Here is a 27,176-nt window from a genome sequence, read left to right on the forward strand (position 1 = left end):
AAATTTTTTATAAATTCTTTAAAAATCAGCCATAGCTATTTTTGCAGTTTAAAACAAACTTTCAAAATATTTTATAATGATCTCAAAAATATATTTATGTCAGTAGTAACTTCACAAAATTTAAGTATTTTAAAATACAAACCTTTGTAGTATTTTATTTTCCAGGCTTTCTGGTTTTCTATATGTTTTTTCCACTCGTCAAATTCAGGAATACTATAGAAGGAAAGTTCCTGTTTATTTTTGCTAGCCTTAATAAAAAAAAAAAAAAATTAATTCTCTGCTATTCTTTAAGACAACAGTACAAAAATATATTAATGTAAGTAGTACCTTTACAATAGGAGTAATGAACTCTTCAAGAAAACCATGCTTCAAAAGTGATGGCCAATTGTGATGGATGAAATTAATAAGCAGACCTTTTATGTGAGAACCATCTTGATCCTAAATAAATGTTAGTAAAGAGTGCTATAATAATTTTATGAAACATAATTATTTATAACCAAATATTTAAATGGATGAATGTAGCACAGGCAAATTCCATTCAAATTCTGAAACAGCACTTTACTATGTTTAACTGAAGGATAATCTTTACTGGTTTGTAAAGAATTTTTTCTTAAAATTCAAATAATGAATATAGCTAGTGATAGACTAAATCTTCCCATCATTACAAAATATACTGTCCCTATGTTTTATGTTGATTTCACTAAAAGAATGATTTAAGGATGTGAATACCTAAAACATGGTTATAATGCCACTTCACTGAACAAGGGAAGGAGTGATCTGTGGAGTACAGGTATTCACAAGTCTTATCTTGATATAAAAACTGCTAAATTTCTGCTTAAAACTACATAGCAACTTTTTCAGTGAAAGATTTTCTCTACAAATGCTTTTAATTAGAGTACATGAGACATGTTGAATGCATGTGAAATTCTTCCTTTTTGGTTTTCCAATTCTTTCCTAATTACTGCCATTTTACTATTTAAGTCCCAGTTTTTGCACACCCCAAATTATGCCATCATATACAAACATCATCCATCATCCTACTGATTAGTCTTTGTTGCTTATAAGTTTCATCATTTCCTTTCAACTTATACATAGGCTTCAACCCCATAATACTACCATGCATTCTCCTCTTATAATATTTATTGCATTTAAAAACATTTTTAAGGGGTGCCTGGGTGGCTCAGTGGGTTAAAGCCTCTGCCTTCGGCTCAGGTCATGATCCCAGAGTCCTGGGATCGAGTCCCGCATCGGGCTCTCTGCTCCGCGGGGAGCCTGCTTCCTCCTTTCTCTCTGCCTACTTGTGATCTCTGTCTGTCAAATAAATAAATAAAATCTTTTAAAAAATAAAATAAAATAAAATAAAAAATAAAAATAAAAACATTTTTAAAATAACCAAAAAGATGGCTGCCCAATACGCTAATGTAAAATGTGTCTCACACAAACACTGCCATTGAATGTTTTCTACTACCCGCCTTTGATGTACAATTATTCTCCCTTTTACTTTCTCGCAGCAAGTCTCACGAAACAAATAACAAAAGGGCACTCTGAAAAAGGTAAGTTTTATAAATATGTGGCAACCTTTAAACCAACCTGATCAGTCATAATCATAATCTTCCCATAGCGTAAAGTTTTCAGAGATTCTGCATCATCATAACTTTTCTTGTATTGTAGGCCAACTATTTTGATAATATTGTTTATTTCTGCATTTTCCATGATCTGTGTAAAAAGAAAAATAATTCAAAGTATGTTAAGTGTTGAGGGGTGCCTGACTGGCTCAGTCAGTTCAGCAGAGTATGCCAACTGTTGATCTCAGGCTTGTAAATTCAAGCCCCGCATTAGGTGTGGAAAGCACTTAAAAATAAAATCTTTTGTTTAAAAAAGTGCTGAAATATATAAAAAGGGAGTCAAAATTTACTTCTAAAAGTTCAACAATTTTAATAAAGTATTACAATGTCATATATGTGTGGAGATATGAGAGAGAGAGAGATACCTGTTTATGAGAAGCTTCCCGTACGTTAAGAATTTTTCCCCTAAGTGGAAAGACTCCATATCTGTCTCGCCCAATCACACCTAATCCAGACACAGCCAATGATTTGGCAGAGTCTCCCTCGGTTAGTATCAGTGTACACTCCAGGGAATGTTTGCCACCTGAGAGATATTAAAAATGACATATATTCCAAATTCCTCAATTTTACCAATGAGAAAAATGAAGCCAGAAAAATTAATAATCACAATAATGACAGTAAAAGACTGTAAGAGTAAATTGTTCAGCATAGTTTAATCATTAAGTAAAATTTACTGAATTTCTACTTGGCAATATGTGGTGCATGTGGCAATTTTAATGAAGGAAATTTATACTCTGAACATAAAATTGTACAGTCTAACTACATGTGAAAAATGAATATTTTCTATGACGAGATAAGTAAAAACTTAAATCTAAATCTTGAAAAAAAATCCGAATCTTACCAGCATCATTAGCATCATCCAGTTTGGGAATACCTTTGATTTTACTATACTTTACTGATGAACACTTCTTGTTCAGCTGAGTCTGGGCCTTAAATTTCACCCAATTCAGAATACTTTCTACAATGCCACAGTTAGAAGCCTAAAAATTAAAGGATAATGATATACAAACAAGCCAGAAGTTCATACACCTTGCTAAAATATAATACTTGGAATCTGTGTAGTTATATGGTGAAACACTAATGGTGATGATGATAATAATAATATACGCTAGTAAATTTTACTCTAACTACAGTAAAGCTAACTCAGGCAGTTATACCCAATAACCTATTGCACAAAAATACAAACAGATGAATAAAGGGCAACTTACCAAAATATGAAAAAACTCTATTATAATAAACCCCATGAAAAATATACATAGCTTTTGTTACATATTAATTTTGTTAAAAATTAACATGGTAAAAATTGATCCACCCATGAATTCACTATCTGTGAAATTCTAGACACTGACATTTCTTATATTCCTCAAAAACACAAATCTTGAATTTGCTATAACAAAAACTACTAATGTGTAGGAAACCTTAGGATAAATTCAAGAACTTATTTATCGCCTTTATTCTTTTAAAAGTTTGGTAACGAGGATTTCAACATTATGTATTATGTGTCACCATGCAGTGAGTCCATGTGTGACAAGATGTTAACCCAAAAAGAAGAGTGACGAATCTCCAAGTTGGAGCTATTTCTTTTCTGTTATCCTGGATAGTTTGATTTTAGGCATAAGAAATAGTTTTCTGAACATTTGAGATATAAAAAGAGGTGGACTATGTTGCCAAATCTAAACTTAATCCACTCAAAATGAAAAAGTATAAAATCTAAAACCAAATCACTTCATCATGAATGCTATGAGGGCAAAAATTTGCAAAAGCATGAATGTAGGGTCCTTTGTATTCAAAATTCATCATTAGATGCGTAAGTACTATCTCTAAAGGCTTTAAGCTAGAACCTAAAAAACAACTTTTGTTTTTAAGAGCATATCTTTGAATTTACAATACCAGAAAGTGATAAATAAGTTCTTTCTATGGCAATTATACAACACTTCTCCACCAAAATATGAACTTCCAAAGAGAAGGAGCCGTGATTTATTCATCTTTAGATTCCCAGTGCAAATATATTTAAAGACACTTTACATATGCTTATTTAATACAGGTTTACTGATGGTACTGCTGAACAAGGGCAGTAAAGTAAATCTTGCTTATATACAACAGATTATGAAAAATTATTAACAACTGAAAAGCTCAGTTATAAACCTAAGATTATTTATTTGTACTCTCACCTCATTTCAGAAAGGTTAAAACAGCATTTAAGAGAGAAACTAATCACAAAGAGAATGAATCAAGAAAACTACTTAATTCTCAAAACCAACACTAAGAAGTAATAAAAATTTTACTCACTGCTTTAAAAAATTTTTCTGACAGTTGGCATTTGGACCCAAAACTTTTGGGTTGCAGCGTCATGTTTTCCTTAGTTTGAGAATCAAAAGTTGGATTTTCAATAAGGCAGTTAATAAAAACCCATATATGGTTTTTTACCTGTTGAAAACAAACCCCCCCAAAAAAAGGTTAACATCAGAACTGGTATCATTCAATAATTCAACAGAATATGTAAAGCACCACTTACTTGAAATGGTTTTACTGATACGCCGGCTTTGTTCTTTTTCTTAACTACTTCAATCAGTTTACCAACAACTTGATCTACTACATAATCCACATGACGTCCACCCTAAAGAGGAACAAAAAAATAGAATATAAAATCTTCTATAATTAGGGTAGCAAAATACTTCTTTTTTTCCCTTGAATAAGCATTTAATCTTCATAACTTCATGGAGTCAGTACTATTAACCCAATTATGCAGAAGCATAACATGAATCTCAGAATTGTAGAGTTAGGATATAAAAAATAAGGAGCTGGAGCATCTAGATAGCTCAGTCCTTAACATCTGCCTTAGGCTGAGGTCATGATCCCAGGGCCCTGGGACTGAGTCCCACATTGGGCTCCATCCTCAGCAGGGAGACTGCTTCTCCCTCTTCCCCTTGCTTGTGTTCCCTCTCTCGCTCTGTCAAACAAACAAATAAGTAAATAAAAATAAAAATGAAAAAATAAGGTCTTTTTGGCTCTAGGGCCAATTAGCCAACTGTATAAAACTATACACAAAGTAAAAACAATCAAATTAAAAAAAAAAAAAAACATGGAAGTGAGAACAAATACTGGCAGACCCAAGATTTATACTTAGGGAATGTGGCAGCCATTGCCAGTTGGCCATCCAATGTCCATTCCTCCCTTTATTAAAAATCCTAAACCTGTTTTTTATCTGGCAACATGCCCAGTTGAACATATTAACCAATCCAGACTCTCTTGCAGCTAGAGATAGCCACTTGACTCAGTTCTAGCCAGAGATGTTAGCAAGGTACACCGGATGGAATTTCTAGGAAAACTACTCTATTCCTGATGAAAAAGGGAGTGATTTAGTTGATATACACATTGCCCAGCCTCTTTCTCTCTCCCTAGAACTTGAAATTGAGGCATAGAGAAGCCAGCAGGTATCTTAAAGGCATAAGAATGAAAGCCACATGCTAAGGATGGCAGAAAAGAAAACCAGGAAGAGCCTTGGTCCCTGATGATACTGTAGAGTCATAGTACCAAACTAAGACTACTTACTCCCAGTCCGTAGTTATAAGAAGAAAAAGTAAAACCTTTACCTCTTTATGCTACTGTATATTGGGTTTCTATTACATATAACCAAATGCAATCATAACTGATGCAAAATTTGTTGACTTGAGAAAGCGATGCTAGATTATAAAAAACACTGAGTATTAAAAAGAATAAGTTAAAACTTGAACAAGAGTGACAAATTATCAAATCACTGCTTTAGATTATTCTAGAATAATGCCTGTATTGTCTATGACTTTATTATGATCAATGGGGCAAATGCTTTTAGACAAGAAAAATTTCATTCATTTCAATCCAATTCAATTGGATTCACAATCCAAAAGCCTACAGAACAGTGTTCAAACTTCTTAGAATAGCATGTAACACATGTACCACAATCTGACCCCAAAACAGACTCCTCTATTATTCTCTTTTACACTCTAAACTCAGAACAGACTAAAGAATGTGTTAACATTCTAAATTCATAAAATATAAGTGTATTCAACTATAAACACTAATATAAACTCAAAGCTCAATGGATGTTTATATAAATTATAAGAGAGTTATTTTCATAAAAATAAGCTTTCATTTTCATAAGCCAATTTTTATTTCACAAAAGCAGATCTGGGGGTTTTTGTTATTGTTTCTTATTTTGTTTTTAATGAAGCATTGTTCTATCGCTGACATGGCAACGAAGAATTAGCACACTTACTTTTGTTGTTGCAATACTATTTACAAAGCTGATTTGCTGGAATCCCTTTTCACTCAGTGTGAGACAAACATCCCATCTTTCATTTGCAAGTTCATGAATAACTTTCAGGGCCACTCCAGTTTCATCCAACTTGTCTTTCACATAAAGATCTACATAACTGCGAAATCCATTTACCTATTAATTTGAAAACCAAAACCAATAAACAATCTTATATTGGCAGCTCAACTAGGTAAATGCCATTCTTACACTTTAATTTTCCCTCACTCACAACAGCTCTTATTTCTCAGCTCCAAACCTTCATGACTTCCCCCATTCTATTCCTTGATCCCTACCCTTTAAAAAGGAATTCATTTCTATATGTACCTGATAGAGAGTATGAAGTAAAAGCTGGACAGGTGAATTATTATAAACTCTTCCAAAAGTTTAAGTTTTCAAATGACAAAGTAGATGTCTACTTTGAGTTCAGACATATAGAAGGTTTAAAGAAAGAAAGAGAGAGAGAGAGAGAAAGGAAGAAAGAAAAGAATGCAAGCTTCTGCCCTTCAAGAAAACAGCTGGTCAGACAGCAAACTGATTTTTCAAAACACTCAAGAAACCTGAATTCATAGTCTTAAGAGAAACAGCTATCTGTAGAGAGACACAGAACACTAACCAATTTGCTTAGGTGAGGCAGAAGCTGCCTAATGTCATATAAGCCAAAAGGAACATTAAACCAAAAATTTCGACAACTTGCTTTAAGACAAATATGGACAGTATGGGTGTGTAAAGCACTTGAGGACTGTCATCATAAGGGGATCCTCAACTTACAGGCTTTTTCTCCAGAAACTCCAGCAGTTCCTCACAGGGAAGGTCAGGGAAAATCTAGAAAAAGCTCCCCACCATGGTACTGCTGGTTGGGGGAAGAGAAAAACAGCAGCTACTGGGAATTCCACCCAGACTCATCTCCCTTACCCATCCCAACCACAAAAACAAAACAAAAACAAAAAGCAAACAAAACAAAAACCTTAATTTGCAGGGGGAAGAATACTGCTAAAGAGTACTGGTAAAATATCACTATAGCTGGAATAAAATAATTCCAGTCCTACCTCATCCCACTCCCATCTCATTTAAGGGGGAAAAAAAAGTTTATTTTAAGGAGCAGGGAGCCTTAATACTAAATGAGAATACTGGTGGATACACACTGCAGTTAGGGGAAGAAAATAAAGGGCAGAGAAAAATCTCTTTCTCTAGAGGAAAGGCAGAAACACTTGTGAAGGCCAAACCCCTGAGACACAGGGCCAGCATGTACTCCAAAGTCTTGAATCTCAATCAGACATAGTATCCTATAACCTACCACCATTTTAACAGTGGGTTTCGGAGGGTAGGGCTGCAGAGACAGACCTTCCCTGAGGGGCAGCTCCAAGGCAAGGCCCAAAAACAAGGAAGAATTTTAAGTTTCTGGTGCCCATAGCAACAACAAACATCAATGCTAACTAAGTGCAAAAACAACTAAATGCAAACACAGCCATTTTCTGTACAGATTAAACATAAATCCTGATACCAAAGCCTATTTACTCCATATCTACTATCCTATACAATGTGGCTGATTGCCAACAAAAGCTTAACAAGGCATGCCAAAAGGCAAGAAAAAACAGACTGAAAAGACAAAGCAATCATCAGAACTAGACTCAGATATGTCAACAGATGTTTTAACTATCAGATAAGGCATTTAAAATAACTATGATTAATATGTTAAAGGCTCTAATGGAGAAAGCAGACAATATAGCTTCCATTTCTCTGTTGAAGTTGTATAAGAATCAAATGGAAATGCTAGAAATCACAGACACAGTAGAAGATATGAAGAATGCCATGGGCAGACTCAACAACAGACATAACATATTAAAGAAAAAAAAATTAGTGAACTTAAAAATAGGGCAACAGAAATTAAACTGAAACACAAAAGAGTGAATAAGGCAGAGGAAAACATCCAGGAGCTTAGGACAATATCAAACTATATAACAAATGCATAACTGGAATACCAGAAGGAAAGAACAGCAAAGAACTATTTGAGAAATAATGCCCAAATTTTTCCAAAATTAGTAACAGATACCAAACAACAGATCCAAGAAGCTCAGAAAATGGAATGAAAAAAATACATGTTAAAAAACAAAACCAAACTCCCATAAAAACACCTAAGCATACCATTCTCAAAACAAACACACAAACAAACAAACAAAAAACAAAGAAAACCTTCGAAGTACCCAAAGGGAAAAATGAACACCTTACCAAAAGAAGGAGGATAGGAACTATAGCACAAACCATGCAAACAAGAAGACAACTGGATGACATTAAAAGAAACAATACTGTAAACCCATAATTCTAAATATCTCTGTATCTCTTGAAAGTGAAGGAAAATACTCTCTCAAACAGACTGAAGGAATTTACTGCCAGACCTAACTACAAGAAATTAAAAATTTCCAGGCAGAAGATACATGATTAAGATCAGAAACTCAGATCTATGCCAAGAAATTAGGAGTATAGGAAATGTTATAAATGAAAGTAAAATAGAATCCTGTGTTGTGTTATTAATGGTTCTACAAGATAACTGACTGCTTAGCAGTTAGATTTAACTGTAAGCTACCCAGAAAATAATAAAGCATTTACTATTTTAGAAGACACTTACAGGCAATTTCTTTCCATTAAACATGACCTTGACCCCCTTGCATGAACCAGCCAAATCATAAGCTCTTCTGGTCATAAGGGCCACAATATCCTTGTCAAGTTTTTCCATCTTAAATTTAGACAGATCTGGTTGGAATGTTATGCATGTGTAATCTTCACCATCAAAATGTTTAATTTTGGCTTCAGAAGTCTTCATCATGTTATTCATCCATGTCTTTAAAAGAAAAAATACTCAAATATTTCTATATGCTTCTATATTTTATAATACATAAAGACTCAGTTCATGAAATACAGTCATTTACCATTTATATCCAGTTTCCAGCTTCACAACAAAACAATCCTTGAAACTGATATTAGAGATGAAAAAATTTAAAAACTACTACAGTAGTCCCTCCTTATCTATGTTCCAAGACCAGAAACCATGGATAGTACCAAACCCTATATATATTATGTTTTTTCCAAACACACCTATGATAAAAGCTTAATTTATAAATCAGGCACAATAAGAAATTAATAATAATTAATAGAGCAATTATACTTTAATAAAAGTTATATGAATGTGGTCTTTCTCCCTCTCAAAATATCTTATTGTACTGGAGTCAACCTTCTTGGATGATGTGAGATGATAAAATGCCTACAATACCAGATGAAGTGAGGTGAATGATGTAGGCACTGTGACAGAGCATTAGGCTACTACTGACCTTCCAACGATATGTCAGAAGGAGGATCATTTGCTTCTGAACCGCGGTTGACCGCGGGTAACTAAAACTATGGAAAGCAAAACCACAGATAAGGGGGGAGGGGAACACTATTATAAGAACCTAATTTGAAAATAAGCAAAATGAACTGCACGACTTTATACACTATTAGTAAAATAACTTTCAAACTCTTCAACATGACCATTTAGAATTTTACAGAAATAAATAAGAATGAGGCCTTCCCTGACCAAATTACTTTAGCTTATATAAAATTTCAAACTCTTTTCAAAGGTCTACCAGAGTAAAATAAAACAGAATTTTGTAATATGAATTTGATGAATCAATGAGGAATTTTTCAAATATGCTAAGTGGATACATTTCAGTAAGTCTGTAAGGTTCAAGGCATTATCAGTAATGCTTAACTAGGTAAAGGAAGTCTAATAAAGCTCTTCATTTTCAAGGAACAGGAGAAAGATTTATATAAAACCTTCAGGCATTCTGAAGTCTTTATTCTGACATGCTTAATGCTTTAAAAACAAAAAGTGATATAGGCATCACTGCCATTTACCTAAGGTTCTATCATCTTAGCAAAGCAATACAACATAACACACACACACACACACACACACACGATCAGAATTTCTATCATACCTGCTTAAAACTGTGTTTGTATTCTTTGCAAGCAGTTTCTACTGTAAACTTTGTACTGAAAATATTACAAAGTTTTGCACCATAACCATTGCGACCACCTGTAAAAACAATCAAATTTGAAAGGTTTAATGAAAAGGATTTTAGGAACTTTGTTAAACTTACCTACCATGGGACAGGTCTGTAGCAAAATAATTTCACTGCATTATTTTAACAATCACCAACTGAATATTTCAGAGTATATTTAGATTTTTTCATTTAAAGTAAAATACAATTAAGATTTAGCATATAAACTAATATAACTAACATGTATTTTGTAGATTCATCAACTTCATCATAATTTCAAAAAAAATTAAGCTTGCAATCTCCTATCATCAAGTAAATCTATGCAAAGATGAAATCTGAGTTTTCTATCAAAGTTACTTCTCTATTATAAAAATTTAATCTACATCATTTCCTAAAGTTTTGGTTTTGAACATGAAAACCATCAACCCACTCTTGAGCAATGGAAATAAGTAGGAAAACATTTGGTTACAATCAAAGCACTTCAACTCTTTACAAAACCTAGATTTGCAATCTTGACCCTCGTAAAACAGTTTAGAAGTAATTTTAATTGATATCAAAAGACACAGTTTTCTTATGCAATAAGAAGTTTACATATATAGGAATCATATATCTGACTTTCATCGGTGCTCTAATTTAAAACTCAAACTGTCAGCCAGATTAGAGTTCCAGGAGTTGTAGCATAAGTACTATGAATTAAGCTTTTAAAATGCCTGTCAGACTATAATCAAGAGAATACTTACGTGTGATAGTGTTTTATAGATATTAATTCTGAAAAAAATGTTCTCACAGTAAAACTACACAGGTTTCCTTTTCTGTAATATTTTATATAGTTGGAAGTATAAAAAAAAATCAACAAAAATTCTGATCAGCCATTTAGACTTTACCTGTTACTTTTTTCTCATCATCATCATAGTTACTGGATGTTAAAAGCTGTCCAAAAATTAATGCAGGAACATAAACTTTCTCTACTTTGTGTTCTACTACTGGAATGCCTTTCCCATTATTCCAAATGCTTATAATATTTGATTCACTGTAAATAAACAAGCAGAGTTTAGAGCTTAATATGGTTTAAAGGTATATTAATTTCCATAAAAAGTAAAGTAATCCAGAACAAACCTGAGTAATTATAAGCAAAACTCCAGCCATTACTAATTGGAAGACACTCATCTTTCAAGAAAATACTTGCTGAGGACACACATCTCTACCCAAGTCATAACTTAAAGTAGGGCCACTAAGCCCTACAGGTAATACTGAAAAATTTCTTCAGGAAAAGAAACTCTTCCCAACTTCCCCCAAAAAATAGTAAAAGCAATGAAAGCTATAAGAAGTCAGCTCCAGATTGTCTTCTTTTCATATATATTAGCCATGATCTTCCTGCTTCATTCTACCAGTATACCACCTATGAACCACCTATCTCCTGCAGAGCCAGGAGCCATTGCCATTTTCATTTCCCAACTGTTGCTGCAGTACATATGGAAAAGGACGAATAGCAGGAAATGTATTCCATTCTCACCCTAAATATTATACAGGGCTGCTTGCATTGTGGCAATCATGGTCATCAACTAATTTTAATGGTTTTAAAATATCTAGATTTTTACCTATTCTAGGTTTTTTAGGTTTCCTTATCACAAAACCATCCATTTAAGCCCTGAATGGTATGCAGTAGAGGCTCTTATGGCTAACAGCAACTTGACATAGGCAGTAGTCCTGATAGAAAATTTTGCCTACCCTATTATTTTGAGTAGTATACACTATAATCCCTTTACCCATTTAAAAGCCAAATCTGCAAAGAAACACAGCTTCATAACCAACACTAAGAATTAGCTTAAAAAGCTACCATTTGGGGGCAACTGGGTGGCTCAGTGGGTTAAAGCCTCTGCCTTCGGCTCAGGTCATGGTCCTGGAGTCCTGGGATTGAGCCCTGCATGGGGGCTCTCTGCTCAGCGGGGAGCATGCTTCCCCCGCCCTCGCCACCACCCCCGCAACCCCTGCCTGCCTCTCTGCCTACTTGTGATCTCTGTCAAATAAATCTTTCTAAATAAAATCTTAAAAAAAAAAAGCTACCATCTGACAATCTGATTCATAATTAGTCTTACATATAGTTTCATTCAGATTATATGTATCTTACTCTCTGAAGAGGTATTAGAAGTAGTTACACAACTAAAAAATTTGTTATAAAAGACAAAATTAAAACCATATACCCAGGGGGAAATCAATTAATTAAATCAAATTAAACAGGAAGAAAGGAAGCTAGCTAACAAATAACTTTTAGCACATCATCTTCTTTCTCTAATTAGCCACCAACTTTTCTTTCCCTTATTGTCCAATACAGGTTCAACTCTTCAAATGTCCTAGACTCAAATTTTTATAGCATTTTTAAATTCAGATCTCCTGATCATTCTCTAGAGTCTTTAGTCATCAAGACTAATGTTTGTCCTGAGATTCATTTATTATCAGTATTCAGACCTTTCTTCATTCCAAATGCCAATATACAAGTCTAGACTGCTATCACCTTAAATATTATAAATCAAGCTAAAACTCCTCTATGGCACGTTCACAGCCCATTATCCAGATCCTTAATTATAGTCAAATTTAATTCCCACTATTTGGCAACATGTATCCTGCTTTTCCTTCAAGTCAGTTTGGTACTTGTCCTGAATGTGCATTCCCAGTTTTTCCATTTCTTTGTTTACTGGTCTTTCCTTCCTTTAATGTCTTTTTACTCTTTGTCTAGCCAATATTTAACCCTAACTTTGAGAGCCAGTTTATGACTTCAGTTCTCCATTAAACCTTTTACCCAGGTAAAAGGGTACCCAGGGTAGTCTTGATATACCAAGACTAGCAAAAAAAAAAAAAATTATTGATTGAGTACCTCAGGAGATTAGATTATCTCTCAGGTAAGTAAACAATCTCTACAGAATACACAGCTGAATGTTTAAATATGTAACAGTTTCAAATTGCCTACTAAAGTTCCACTTGTGCCTCCTAAAGACAATGGACCCTAGAAACAAGGGCCAGATACTACACTATTTTTTTAGACTTCCCAGGCATAATATTAATAGAGAAGAATTCTGAAGGAAATAAAGAAAGACAATGAATGGAAAATTACACATCTTAAACATCTCAAAATGATACAAAGTCAATACATTCGTAAGTAAACCTTTAAATTTTTTTTCATCCAATTTAGCGTATCATATATGGTACTATAATTAAGATAGGTATTTTGTAAATTCATTATCTTTATCACAGTTTTAAAAAAATAAGGTTTGACATCTCCTACATTAAGTCTATATGAGTATGAAATTTGAACTTCCTATCAAAGTCCCCTCTCTCTATTGAAAAATTCAATCTATATCAATTCCCAGATCTAGCATTTAATAAGTTCTGAACAATGATTCAGAGCTCTACAACTATATCCTTTGCTTCATCAATAATCTTCACAGAAATACTAGGAAAAAGAATACTGTGTTTGAATAAGCTACAAATAAAGTTTTGAAATATTTAAAGCTAAAAAGAAACCTGGAAAACAACCTAAATATCTAATATTCATTAAATGTTAAGAGGTTAAATTATGATATATCAACATAATAAAATAATTAGTAATAGTTAAAAAGATTTAAGTAGATCTATATAAGTTAATAACAAAGGTTGTCCACAATATATCAAATAAAAATAGAAAAAGTATATAATCCCACTTAAAAAAAGTAAAAATACATCTGTATACATATTTCAGTATGAGTGTATACTATTTTTTAAAGCTACAGATTTAAGAGTTTTAACCCTAAATAAACAAGCATACTTAAACTAGAAGGGCTGTTAAAACTCTGGTTAATGTGCTTTTCACATTTGTTTTTAATCAGACAGATGCCAGCAAATACTAGCCATCGTATAAAGTTTTAAGCTCCTCTGTAGTTTGTGATAATATTTTAATATACAGCTAACTTCATGGTATAACCAAATATGTTATATTTTCATATATAATAATCTTAACCATACCATCTAAAATTAGATTAGTTGACAGTGAGACTATACCTGAGTTTGTTAAATTTTCATGTTAGAGAAAATTCTTGATATAATTCTAAATTATTAATAAAATACAAATGTAATGCAATATTTTACAAAAGCCATGCTGTTGGAAACAGGGTCAATGTAACAGAAATATTTCTAAGTTAAAATGGTATTATTTTCACTCCCCTTCAGGTCTCCAAAACAAATCACCACAGTGAGATCTAATTAGCTGAACGCCTCGTATGTATTCTATAATACCAGCAGTTCATAATTTACAAATGATGTTACAAATAATGGGAAAGCCCAAATACCAGTCATAACAAATAAATTTATAATAAACTGGACTAGTACTAGCAATAGCACTGAGTCTTGACTCTCAAAGCAAGGGCAAGAAGGAAAGAGTGAATGACTAATCACCTGCAACAATAACTGCAGCATCAAAGAGGGAGAAAAATGGATTTCCAAGTGTTCCGATAAGGAAGTACTTTGGAGTAAAAGATCATGAATGACAGAAGAACTATAAAAGTATAGTATATTCTGGCTAAAAGAGGCAAAAATAACAAGATCTCAGGCAACAGGGAAACTTTAGGAGTACTAATTGTATACAGTATTCATTTGAGGAGTATTTGAGAACTATTAGAATAAAACAACTTAGCATAAAAAAAATTAAACTTGAAATATACTTACGGATCAATAGAAACTTTAATACAAGTCATATTCTTGTCCCTCTGTTTATTGTCAGCTGCATTAACTACGAATTAAATATTTTGATGATTAATAAAATATATAAAGCTATATGAGTAAATATGACACTGTATGTATACCCCTAGTTAATATAAACATATATGGTAATAGTTACTGAAATTATTGCTACTAACACCTAATAAAAACTTTATTTTCTAAATAATAGTCTTAAATTTGATATCACACTAAATTACTGTTATGTCTTCTACTATAAATTGGGAGTAGGGGAAGGGCAGATTTTGTGATATATAAAAATAAAAAACATCAAATTAAAAAAAAAAAAAAATAAATAAAATAAAATAAAAAACATCTATAGGTTACAACCCCTTAATTCAGGTTAGATCTAAAAGAAAAAAATTGAGTTTAATTATATTTTATCTTGGAAACAACTATTTTCTCTTGATCTCCTTCAAAAAACTCATGGTTTTATATGCAGGTTGAGCTAAAATCAGTTATTTTTAAATTAGAAAGACAAAGTCTTCAGCATCCTTAGAAATCAAAATTTAAAATCCTAAATCCTATGCTCTATAATTGATAATGTATTTACATACATTATCTACTGTGGTTAGACACATGACTACACAAATATTACACAAGCTAGCTGTCAAATTCAACTTCAATCATAGAAAATATATGTTCCTGGTAAACACTATGTGACATAAAAGTAAAATCAAGTGGATAGCTGGGAAGCAAAAGTGGAAAGTATAAAATACAAGTAACTAGTTTTTACTCCCTGTTCTTTCCCCAAAGAGCGACCAGAACTAGCTCAGAGAGACCCACACAACCCAGCTGTCTAGATATGGCACTGATACGGTGGTGACAGAGCCCAGAGACTCTAGAAAGTGCTTGGCTAAAACTATTTCCAAAGTGCAAGCATTCCCTAGGAATCAATTAAGTATCCACACTTAATTATGATGTCATTTATCATGTGATTTGGAGAAAACAGAGATTATTCAGAACAATGGTGGTTAAACTTGGCTGCCCAACAGAAATTCCTGATTTGTTGGTGAAAAACACAATTTCACATGTCTCACAGCAAACTTACCAAATCTGCAAGGATCAGGCACTGTAATCTCTATTTTTAACATGCCCCCCAGATGACTGGTATGCATAAAATCTTCAAATGACTACACATACAAGATTACAAACCAACTGTGGATTACTGATCAAATACAACACAGTCATTTTTCAGATAAACTCAAAGATATGATGTGTAAAGATATGAAAATATTATGGTGAATACAAAATTTTCTGAACATTTATATTCAGCATAGAAGCCAGAGATATGCCTTTAAAATTTATACTGTAAGTCTAGCTTTACACACACACACACACCCCCCCCAAAAGACACAGAGGAGTTAAATCTTAGGCAAGTACTCACCCAAAATCTCATCAAAGATCTTGTATAAACCTGGCACAAAGGTAACCTCTCTGCAATTCATTCCGACATCTTCATCATATACCCACATTAGCTGCATTGTAAGAAAAATTCAAAATGTCTTATGGGGTAAAAGAAAACGTTTAACATCAGTTTTACATAGTAAGCCCACATCTTTTATTTCCTCTGTAAACACTTAGATCTTCAAAGTAGAAAAACATATTACTTCAGTTGCACTAAACCTCACTATATGCATATTCATTTTAAATAACTTCAAACTGAGGGGCGCCTGGGTGGCTCAGTTGGTTAAGCAACTGCCTTCGGCTCAGGTCATGACCTCAGGGTCCTAGGATCAAGCCCTGCATCGGGCTCCCTGGTCAGTAGGGAGTCTGCTTCTCCCTTTCCCTCTGCTGCTCTGCATGCTTATGTCTCTCACTCTCTCTGTCAAATAAATAAATAAAATCTTAAAAAAAAAACTTCAAATTGAGAAATTATTCATTTTGTATTGAGTTTGTATTCTTATTTATAAAGTCAGCTTATTAATACAAGGCACCAAGAATTGTTAGAAACAATATTTAAATAAAAGAGAAAAAAAATCTTATATTTACTTTACACTTTTACTTCATGCTTTATACTTTTCTGTAAAGAGCACAGAGTAAAATAATATGAACACGGCATGACTCTGGACCCAAAGACCCAGCTTTAAACCCCAGCTCTTACTAGTTGAGGGATCTGGGCAAGTTATTTAAATTCATTTAAACTTCAGTTTCCTCATCTATAAAATGGGGATAACAGTACCTACTGTTTAAAATTGTTAAAATCAAACAAGATAATATGTGCAAGCCAAGTCCACAGTAAGCACTAGTCATTAGTGTGTATGTACACATTCTAGAATTTGAAGCAAACCACAGCATAAACATAGGTACTTTTAAAAGTTCACATACTACCATTTTACTCTATCCTTCTTACCTCTGATAGTTTATATCACCTAGTTTTTTTGTCTTTAGCAGAAAATGAAGACATTTCTACCTCTTAGAGTTCTCTCCCTACTTTATGAGCACGGAAACATGAAATCATGTACTTACAAAGCATACAATTACAAAAAAATTATTATGAAGTAGATACAAATACACATCTCCTAATCTCAAAATTTAACAATTACCTGTGTCAATGGTTCCACTGACCCAATATACGTATCAGGACGAAGGAGAATATGTTCAAGTTGTGTCTTTTTCTGATACACTCTCTCAACAGACAACTTCTTTGAAGAATCATTTTTGTTTGCGGTTTCTGACTCTTCCTTTTTTGAGGCATTGTTCTGATCAAAAAGAGTCTAAAATTAACCAAAAAATCAAATTTAAATAACCTACCAAGGGGTAAGCTAAAATGTATATGGACACATGCCATAGGTTTTCTTTTTAATGACAGACTTATCTCTCAGGTTGATTTTTAAGTCTTAAAGAGAACACAGGTCTGTTTATGACAGCCAGTTCTTTTTATAGCACAAAACTGCAGCTTTGACTAAGGTATACACAGCCACCAGAATAGCTAGTAATGCCTACATCTATTCAATCCAGAAATATACACATTTCCCAATTCTTTAAGTTATCAAGTTAATTGTTACAGTTCTCAAAACTTTCCAACGAAAGTTATATATAGGTTCACAATAACTGAACCTGGCTATCTACAGGAGTCTACAAATATTCTACATACCAGTTTTCTGCCATTAAGCCACTATAGATTATTTTCTAGAATAGGCAAAAGCAAGCTACACAAAATAGTGACTATGTAGTTAATATACACTGATATGACTGAAAATACTAAGCATGGCTTATGAAATCTCAAATTTCACACTTTTATATGTCATGCCAATAATTTTTTATAAATCAGTGCTAGATGCCCGATTACTGAGGCACCCGCTGATTCCAGTTTTTGTGCCAGTTCCAAAGAAACAGAGGTTGGTGATCCTAAGTCTAACCATTCCTACAATAGATAAGGATCGCCAACTCAAATTCCCAATGTCAGGAGATTTCCCCGTTTTCCAGAGAATACACTCCCTCCTTCTCCTAATATTGATAAACAAGACATGCCACTAAGAGAAAGGCGCTATAATGGCATGTTTTTTCACAGTCAAAAAAAAATTCCTATATTAGACAATGAAAATGGAGATATCTTCACAAGTCTTCGAACTTAAGAAGAAATGAAGCAGGGGCACCTGGGTGGCTCAGTGGGTTAAAGCCTCTACCTTCGGCTCGGGTCATGATCCCAGGGTCCTGGGATCGAGCCCCACATCGGGCTCTCTGCTCAGCGGGGAGCCTGCTTCCTCCTCTCTCTCTGCCTGCCTCTCTGCCTACTTGTGATCTCTGTCAAATAAATAAATAAAATCTTTAAAAATAAAAAAAAATTTAAAAAAGAAGAAATGAAGCAGTCAGAAGACAAAACAATGGAGGAGATTTTATGAATTTGAGCAAGTTATAAACCACTTTAATTCAGGTCCTACAAACAGCCACACCATTATCTTTAGAATTAATATTTGAAAAAAAGTCATTACATCGTCTACATTTAAACGATGTATGCTTAAAAATCAAATACATGGGCGCCTGGGTGGCTCAGTTGGTTAAGCGACTGCCTTCGGCTCAGGTCACCATCCTGGAGTCCCAGGATCAAGCCCACATAGGACTCCCTACTCAGCAGTGAGTCTGCTTCTTCCTCTGACCCTCCGCCTACCATGCTCTTGCTCTCACTCTCTCGAATAAATAAATAAAATCTTAAAAAAAAAAGAAAGAAAACCTCAGGGGTGCCTGGGTGGCTCAGTGGGTTAAAGCCTCTGCCTTCTGCTCAGGTCAAGATTCCAGGGTCCTGGGATCGAGCCCCGCCTCTCTGCTCAGCAGGAAGCCTGCTTCCCTTCCTCTCTCCCTCTGCCTGCCTCTCTGCCTACTTGTGATCTCCATCAAGTAAATAAATAAAATATTTAAAAACAAACAAACAAACAAACAAAATACCTCAAATACATAACTTCTGAGCAGTCTAAGCCAGGACAAGAACTGTAATGTACAAACACTATGGAAATTCAAATCTATAATCTTCCAGGACCATAAATTTTACATAAAATTAAAAAAACTTAACATTCCAAAATAAAGTATTATGAACAACCTTTGCTCTATTTTAAACTATATTCTTCAGAATTATGAGACTGACGTGCTGCCTACTGCACCCAGAAGGCACTTAGACTATATTCTTGTACATTCTTTCATTTATAAGGTTACTCATTAACACTGCTCTGAATCAAAAATAGCTTTGGACAAAAGAAAGTAGGTATTTCATAAAATCTTCATCATCTATTTCTGTGAAGAGTTAGATGAACTAGCCAGAAATATACTGCATTTTAAAAATACCAGGCTCCAAATTTCCAATCATGTTCCTTGATTTTACGAGATAGATGATTAGTTTATAGAAACAAATCCAAAAGTAAAAGCGTAATTGATTTTGTATAACGGGTCATCAGAATAGTAAGGACTAAGATCACACTCTTAGCAAGTGTTTAAAGACAATAAATGCTACAGAATCAAAGGGAGGTAACTTCTTACCGTTAAGTTAGAACTGTTCACAATCATTGCATAAAGGTGGAGAACTTATAATAACCATGGAAGGAAAAGCTTTCTGATCCCAGGTTACTACTTTAGAACCCACAACAAAGAAAACATCTTCAAGATTAGACTTTATCAGGGACTTAGGTTTACCTAATTGGGGCTTCCGCATTTGGTCCTGATGAGTTACTCTTAACTAAAAGAGCACACAAGTATGGAAAATAAGGATGAAGTCCTTTATCACTTTATCACTTTTCAAGAACTTACTACATCTCCCATATCCCTTCACTACCAATCACTTCTTCCTCCCGAATGGATACTTGAGAGTTAAGGAATGCTTGGCTTGCACCTAACACATCCCTATCAAGTTCAAAAGTTGTCATTCTTGCTAGGATAATATCTCAAAAATCAGAGGAAAAGTGCAATGTAGTTGGCTTTGTCAGATTACTATTTATAATTTTCTCTAGGAATAATATATAAATATTAAAAATAAGCTTGACAATATACTTAAAGTATATTATGTCAAAATGTTTTTTCCTAAATATATGATAGATGTTAAGGAAAGAAAAAAGGCACCATTTATTTAAAGTAATGAAAAGCATTAAGGAACACATTATTTATAGAATATCATAATAAAAAATGTTTTGAGATCTTTGTTAATATTTCAAGTCAACTCTTGTTTATATTAAATAATTTCTAAAACTTGCATATAAACCTTTAAAGCTGGATATTTCATTGAGTATTTTTAGTTATGCTTACCAAAAATTGTGTTGACTATATAAACTTCTCTTGCTATATCTTTTATGTAAAAATATTATATGTATTTTTAAATTAGCAACTTATTAAAACTATACTGTTTAGTGAACAAAACTGCGAAAGCATGTAAAAATGAGCCCACTGTCATCAGAAAGAAATTATGTATCATACATACACACATACGAAAAAAATATAAAATACACAAGACAGAAAATCAATCAAAATTATCTGTAAGAAGTAGAAATAGAAGTTATTTTCATTTTCTTTTCTGATACACATTTTCTAGTTTTCTACAATGAACACATATAGAAGTCTTTTAAAAAAGCCTATTAGGTCATGTATGTGAAAACATAATTACACTAGAATAAAACTGAAGGTTTCTTTCTTCTAGTGGCACTGTTAATACCTACTTATTACTTCTGTAGTCCCAACTTTCTCACTAAAATTTAGGCAAAAAGGTAAGTGAAACCAAAATACAGAAATAGGAATGGCAAGTTTGGCAGAGTAGAAAACAGAAATTAACATTGCAGTCAGATTTGTCTTTTACTTTCCCATTCTCAACAAATGGTAGTTTGCATTGCTCTCTAGCTCACTAGCAGCAAACAGAAAGAAGAGGTTCTCTCCTGAGAGGTCTATAAGATTTTCTCACAGAAACCTAAAATAGGGGCACCTGGGTGGCTCAGTGGGTTAAAGCTTCTGCCTTCAGCTCAGGTCCTGGGATAGAGCCCCACATCAGGCTCTCTGCTCGGCAGGGAGCCTGCTTTCCCCTCGCTCTCTCTGCCTGCCTCTGTGCCTACTTGCGATCTCTGTCTGTCAAATAAATAAAATCTTTTTTTAAAAAAAGAAACCTAAAATGATCTCTTTTAGCTCCTCTTTATTAGCAGAAAGTTGCTCCCTGAATAATGTCCAGGCCACTAAAAATCAAAATCTGGAGATGAAGGGACATAGAGCAATTATACTACCCCTCAGTGGGATGATCCCATCCCTAGACTAAGTATAAATACAAACACCTTGGCCCTGAGAACTAAGTGAAATGAAAAAAATCTATTAATCATCTTCCCTACAACTCTTATTGCCACTATCTCTAGGAAAGAAGAAAAAGGAAAAAAAAAAAAAAAAGATCACCCAGAGTAGTTCTTCAGTTTTAACACTGTTACTAATAATATGCAGAAAAGAGATCATGAAATCAGCTTGAACACAAACAGATCAGCAAACTCCTATCTACACATTTACAAAAGCACTCTCAATCCTACAAATGATAAAGGAGACTGATAAACATCTGATATCTGCAGAATTATTCTCATGGTGGGGGTGGGGGGGGAGTTAAACTTTCCACATTAATGTTAGTACATTAAGATTTTCATTAACAACTTATTTGGTCTACTTGTAAATCCACCAGTTTTCCCATTGTGACTAGCTCTATTTGTGGTGAAAAATTCTTGAATTTTAATAATCCCCTCAATCCTCATGTTTAATTGAGGCAAGTATATGGGGGCATAGAGGTTTGCTTTTTTTTAACTTTGTTTTTGTTGCTGTTGCTGCTGTATTAGTTTTTTTGTTTTTCAAGTCCTTGTTTTACTAATTTTTTTAATGTAAAGATTTTAATTTATGCTCATTTTGAACATTGAAAAGGGGTCTTTTGATTCAAAATGATTTAACCTTATTCTTATTATATTCATAGTAGTAAAATATCTTGTACTACAGTAATTGACTAAGAATTCCACATTAAATAAAAGTTCACAATATGCCCTTAAAAATAGTCAATTACCAAAATCATCCTAAATAAATTTTAAGGTTTGATAAAATTGAAAACTTACAATTTAAGTTATTTTGTAATTTATTTTACTGCTTAAATTTGTGTGGACAAAATACCAAGCTATTTATAGTAATAAGTAACTGCAGCATCTAACAACACTAGAATATAAGAAACCAAAGCAACATTTTCATTTCTACATTAAACTAAAGACAAATAAAAATGTAAAATAACCCTATATGAAAATATCCTCCACAAACCTAAAAACATTTTAATTCTATTATTTGTGGTTTACACATATGACACCATAACTGACTTTTTCTGAAGTTCAAAAGCTGGCTGCTAAATTAAACAATGCATCGTTGGGAATTTTTTAATTATAACAAAACATCAAAATAATACATAAAACCCATATTAAAATATTAATATTTTAAGCACTTTTGCAATATTGCTAACTCCTAGTGAAATAATATAGATCTAATACTTTTATGCAAAACTCAACCTTTATCAAGAATACTTCTAAAAAAAAAAAAGAAAAAAGAAAAAGAAAGAATACTTCTCAACCACAAGAAAAACACTGCAATAAAACAAATTTTTCTATTTCAGAATGAATATGTACCAAGATCATTCTGTTAAGGAAAAAAAAAAAAAAAGATTCTTCCATGCACAGAGTAGTCACGTGAGATATAGCAATTTGGGGCAATCACCCAGTTCTTGTTTTTCTGTAAGAGAATGAATTGCTGCCAAAGAGGGGAAAGGAGATGGTTTGCCAGTTGGTGCTAAAAAGGAACTGAGCCACTCATTCACATAATCGGCACAGAAATCTCACCATCACCAAGCCAACAAGAGTGGCACTAGCAAAATCTTGGCAACAAGCCTCTTCTCCTATCTTCTATAAACGACCCCCTCAGACTTCACATTACCCTTTTGTTTCATCTCCTCCCCTTCCTTTCTCCCTCAAGTCTGTCATGCTTTGATGTTCTTTTCACTCATATTTCACCCATGTAACAACAGAGAGGGCCATGCTGTCTATCCACCATTAATGAAAACAAATCCAACACTTTGCCTTCAAACTATGTTCTTCAAGAAATGCTCTCCTAAACTAATGGACAAGGAGAGAGACAGAAGGTGAGGGATACTTAAGATCATAAGGAGTGTTTGAATGTCCATTATAAAAACAAAAAGTACACTTTCTCTAAAAGGCATCCAAATTAGAAAGCAAGAAGTAAAATTGTCACTATTTGCAGATGACATATAAAATAAAAACCTAAGTACTCCACCAAAAAAACTATTAAAACCAATCCAGTAAAGTTGCAGAATACAAAATCAATACACATAACTGTTGTGTTGCTGTACAACAATAACAAACTATCAGAAAGAGGAATTAAAAATCCCATTTACAACTCAAACAAAAAGAATACTTAGGAATAAATTTAACCAGGAGGTGAAAGACCCATACACTGAAAACTAAGACACTGATGAAAGAAACTGAAGACACAAATAATGGAAAGTTAGTCCATGCTCATGGACTGGAGCATTTAATATTGTTTAAAAGTCTCTACTACAGGAGAGCATGGGAGGCTCAGTTGGTTGAGTGTGTGATGTTTGATTTGGGCTCAGGTCATGATCTCAGGGTCATGAGACTGAGCCCGGCGACAGGTTCTGTGCTGAGCATGGAGCCTGTTTAAGATTCTCTCCTTCTCCCTCTGACCCTCCCCACTCTCACCGACTTAAAAAAAGTAGATAAATAAAAAGTAAAAAATAAAAGCCCCTATCCCTATCAAAACTCCAACAGCATTCTCACAGAAATAAAACAATCTTAAAATCTGTATGAAACCACAAAAGACCCAAATAGCCAAAGCAATCTTGAGAAAGAAAAGAGCTAGAGGCATCCCAGTCACCAGTTTCAAACTATATTAAAAGCCACAGTAATCAAAACTGTATGGTACTGGCATAAAAATGGACACAAAGACCAATGGTGAGCCCAGAAATAAACCCACACACACGTGGTCAATTAATTTATGATAAAAAAGCCAATAATATAAAATGGGGAAAGGACAGTCTCTTCAATAAATAAATGATGTTGGGACAGCCACAACTGGACAGCCAAATGCATGAATGAAACTGGACCCCTATCTGATCTATACATAAAAATTAACTCAAAATGAATTAAAAGACTTATAGAGAAGATCCTTGATGTAGGTCTTGACAATGATTTTTTTTTTGAAACTGACATGAAAAGCAAAGACAAAAAAGCAAAAATAAGTGAGACTACATCACACTAAAAAGCTTCTGCACTGCAAAGGAAACCATAAACAAAATGAAAAGGCAATCTACTGAATAGGAAAAATATTTGCAAATGATAAATCTGATAAGTGGTTAATATCCAAAATATATAAAGAACTCCTACAACTCAAAAGCAAGAAAAAATCTGATTTAAAAAAATGGGCAGAGGATCTGAATAAACATGTTTCCAGAGAAGACATACAGACGGCCAACAGGCAAATGAAAAGACATGCAACATCACTAATCATCAGGGAAATGCAAATCAAGACCACAATAAGATACTACCTCACACTTGTCAAGATGGCTATTATCAAAAAGAAATAACAAATGTTGACAAGAATGTGGAAAAAAGGGACCCCTCATACACATTGGTAGGAATGTAAACTGATGCAGCCACCATGGAAAACAGTATGAAGTTTCCTCAAAAAAATTACAAACAGAATTACCACATGCTCCAGCAATTCCATTTCTGGGCATTATCCGAAGAAAACAAAAACACTTTTTTGGAAAGATACATGCATCCCCATGTTCGCTCCAGCATTACTTACAAGAGCCAAGACACACAGGCAACCTAAGCATCCAGTGATAAATGGATAAAGAAAATGTGGTATACACACACACATACACGGGAATATCATCATAAAAAAAAGAAGGACCGCTTGTCAATTGTGACATGAGTGAATCTTGAGCATTATGCAAAATGAAATAAGTCAGAGAAAGACAAATACTGTATGATCTTACTTATATGTGGACTCTAAAATCAAAGCAAAAATCCTGAATTTGGAGCTACAGGGAGCAACACAGTTGAAGGTGACCAATAGGTACAAATTTCCAGTTAAAAAATTACAAACAGAAGTCCTGGGAATGTAATGTACAGCACGGTGACTATAGTTAACAATACTGCATTGTACATTTAAAAGTTGCTAGGAGAGTAAATCAAAGTCCCCATCACAAGAAAAACATTGTAACTGTGTGGTGATGAATGTTGACTTATTGTGGTGATTTCACAATATTAAAAAAAAAAAAAAAATCTCAGGGCGCCTGGGTGGCTCAGTGGGTTAAAGCCTCTGCCTTTGGCTCTCCCCCAGATTCCCCACTGAGAGCAGTTCTCAAGAGCCACAGATCATCACCTGCACCAAAACCAAGAGTCAGAGGCTTAACTTACTGAACCATCCAGGTGCCCCAAGGTTTTTCTGGTTTTCAGTGTGTTTAAAGTGGGGAGTAGGGCTGTATAAATCATGGTTAAGAAGATAAACCTGGTTTCAATCCCATCTCTGCCCTAGCCAGGTGATTAACAGTTTGTTACCTAATCTCTAAACCGGTTTCCTTCTCCGCAACTGAAAAAAATTATCCCGATCTCATCTTTTCTCTAAAGAGGGTCCTATTTTTAAAAAAAAACTCCAGAAAAGCCTTTTTTTTTTTTTAATGTCCTTAGTAAAATGTAACTACTGAGACCTAAGTAACAGATCTAAAACTACAAGGGAACACTCACTTCCATTTAGAAAAGTTAGCACCAATTATAATTACAGTTGCTAAGTACTGCTATTATGTTACTTGAGAATGTATCTAAAGAACATTGCTACCTAATCACTTGTCTTATATAACAGACTTTTGGGGGCACCTCTGTCCTAGGATCAAGCCCACAAAAGCCCACAATATGGTCTGCGCTCAGCGGGAAGTCTGCCTGAGGATTCTCTCTTGTGCCCCTACCTTCCCCTGCCTCTCTCTCTTGAATGAATAAATAAACCTTTAAAAAAAAATAATGATGACAGACCTTTAAGAAAGTTAGTTGTCAATTATCCAATTTGTTAAGATAACTGAGGCTGGAGTATGAATCCAGCTCTTTGCTAAGCAGTGTAAAATTCTGGTATAATACGTGATCTCCAGCTTTAGGAGTTTATAATCTAATTGTTAAGACAAAATTAACATGCGGAAAGTTACATAAAAAGACATTTATGGGTTTTGACCCATAAGGGTAACAGAAAAAGAGGAGTGTAAATTGGAGGATGAAAGTCTGGTGAGACTCTGAACTAGACTTGAAGAGTAATTAAGATTTATGGGGCACCTGGGTGGCTCAGTGGGTTAAAGCCTCTGCCTTCAGCTCCGGTCATGATCCCAGGGTCCTGGGATGGAGCCCCACATCGCATCGGGCTCTCTGCTCAGCAGGGAGCCTGCTTCCCTTCCTCTCTCTCTGCCTGCCTCTCCACTTACTTGTGATCTCTGTCTGTTAAATAAATAAATAAATAAAATCTTAAAAAAAAAAAAAGTAATTAAGATTTAGACTGGTAAAGAGAAAAAGAGGCATTCTTGATGGAAGGTAAGCATGCATAGCAACATCATAAAAACAACCATGAGGGCCAGGGCACCTGGGTGGCTCACTCGGTTAAGGGTGGGATCTGGAATAGAGCCCCACATGGTGCTCCCAGCTCAGCAGGGAGCCTGTTTCTCCCTCTCTTCCCCACTCTCAAGCCCTTAGCTCTATCTAAATCTCTCAAAAATCTTAAAAAAAAAAAAAAAAAAAGCCACAACCATGATGTTCAAGGGACAGTGAAGAGATAAATTTAACTATGAAGACTATACAGCATAAATTTCAATTTAGAGGGGTGCCTGGGTGGCTCAGTGGGTTAAATCCTCTGCCTTCAGCTCGGGTCATGATCTCAGGGTCGTGGGATCGAGCCCCACACTGGGCTCTCTGCTCAGCGGGGAGCCTG

At 34.2% G+C, this 27,176-nt stretch overlaps 1 protein-coding gene across 2 annotated transcripts in view; it reads right to left on the reverse strand.

Moving 5' to 3' along the window:
• The window catches only part of TOP2B (DNA topoisomerase II beta), a 58,430-nt gene that overhangs the window by 26,493 nt on the left and 4,761 nt on the right, over positions 1-27,176 (reverse strand). The window contains exons 2-15 of one of the 2 annotated variants that reach the window (XM_032860978.1): positions 17,246-17,401; positions 16,087-16,177; positions 14,649-14,712; positions 10,838-10,983; positions 9,891-9,988; positions 8,543-8,755; positions 5,881-6,054; positions 4,141-4,242; positions 3,915-4,052; positions 2,467-2,605; positions 1,991-2,148; positions 1,591-1,716; positions 328-438; positions 143-248 (exon numbers count right to left, since the gene is read on the reverse strand). In XM_032860978.1, coding sequence (XP_032716869.1) covers positions 143-248; positions 328-438; positions 1,591-1,716; positions 1,991-2,148; positions 2,467-2,605; positions 3,915-4,052; positions 4,141-4,242; positions 5,881-6,054; positions 8,543-8,755; positions 9,891-9,988; positions 10,838-10,983; positions 14,649-14,712; positions 16,087-16,177; positions 17,246-17,401 — 1,822 coding nt within the window. Of the gene's footprint in view, positions 1-142; positions 249-327; positions 439-1,590; positions 1,717-1,990; positions 2,149-2,466; positions 2,606-3,914; positions 4,053-4,140; positions 4,243-5,880; positions 6,055-8,542; positions 8,756-9,890; positions 9,989-10,837; positions 10,984-14,648; positions 14,713-16,086; positions 16,178-17,245; positions 17,417-27,176 lie in introns of both variants that reach the window. The other variant, XM_032860977.1, reaches the window with a different exon arrangement.

This window comes from Lontra canadensis, unplaced genomic scaffold, assembly GCF_010015895.1.
Source record: "Lontra canadensis isolate GAN:19392208 unplaced genomic scaffold, GSC_riverotter_1.0 scaffold20, whole genome shotgun sequence".
NCBI lineage: Eukaryota > Metazoa > Chordata > Mammalia > Carnivora > Mustelidae > Lontra > Lontra canadensis.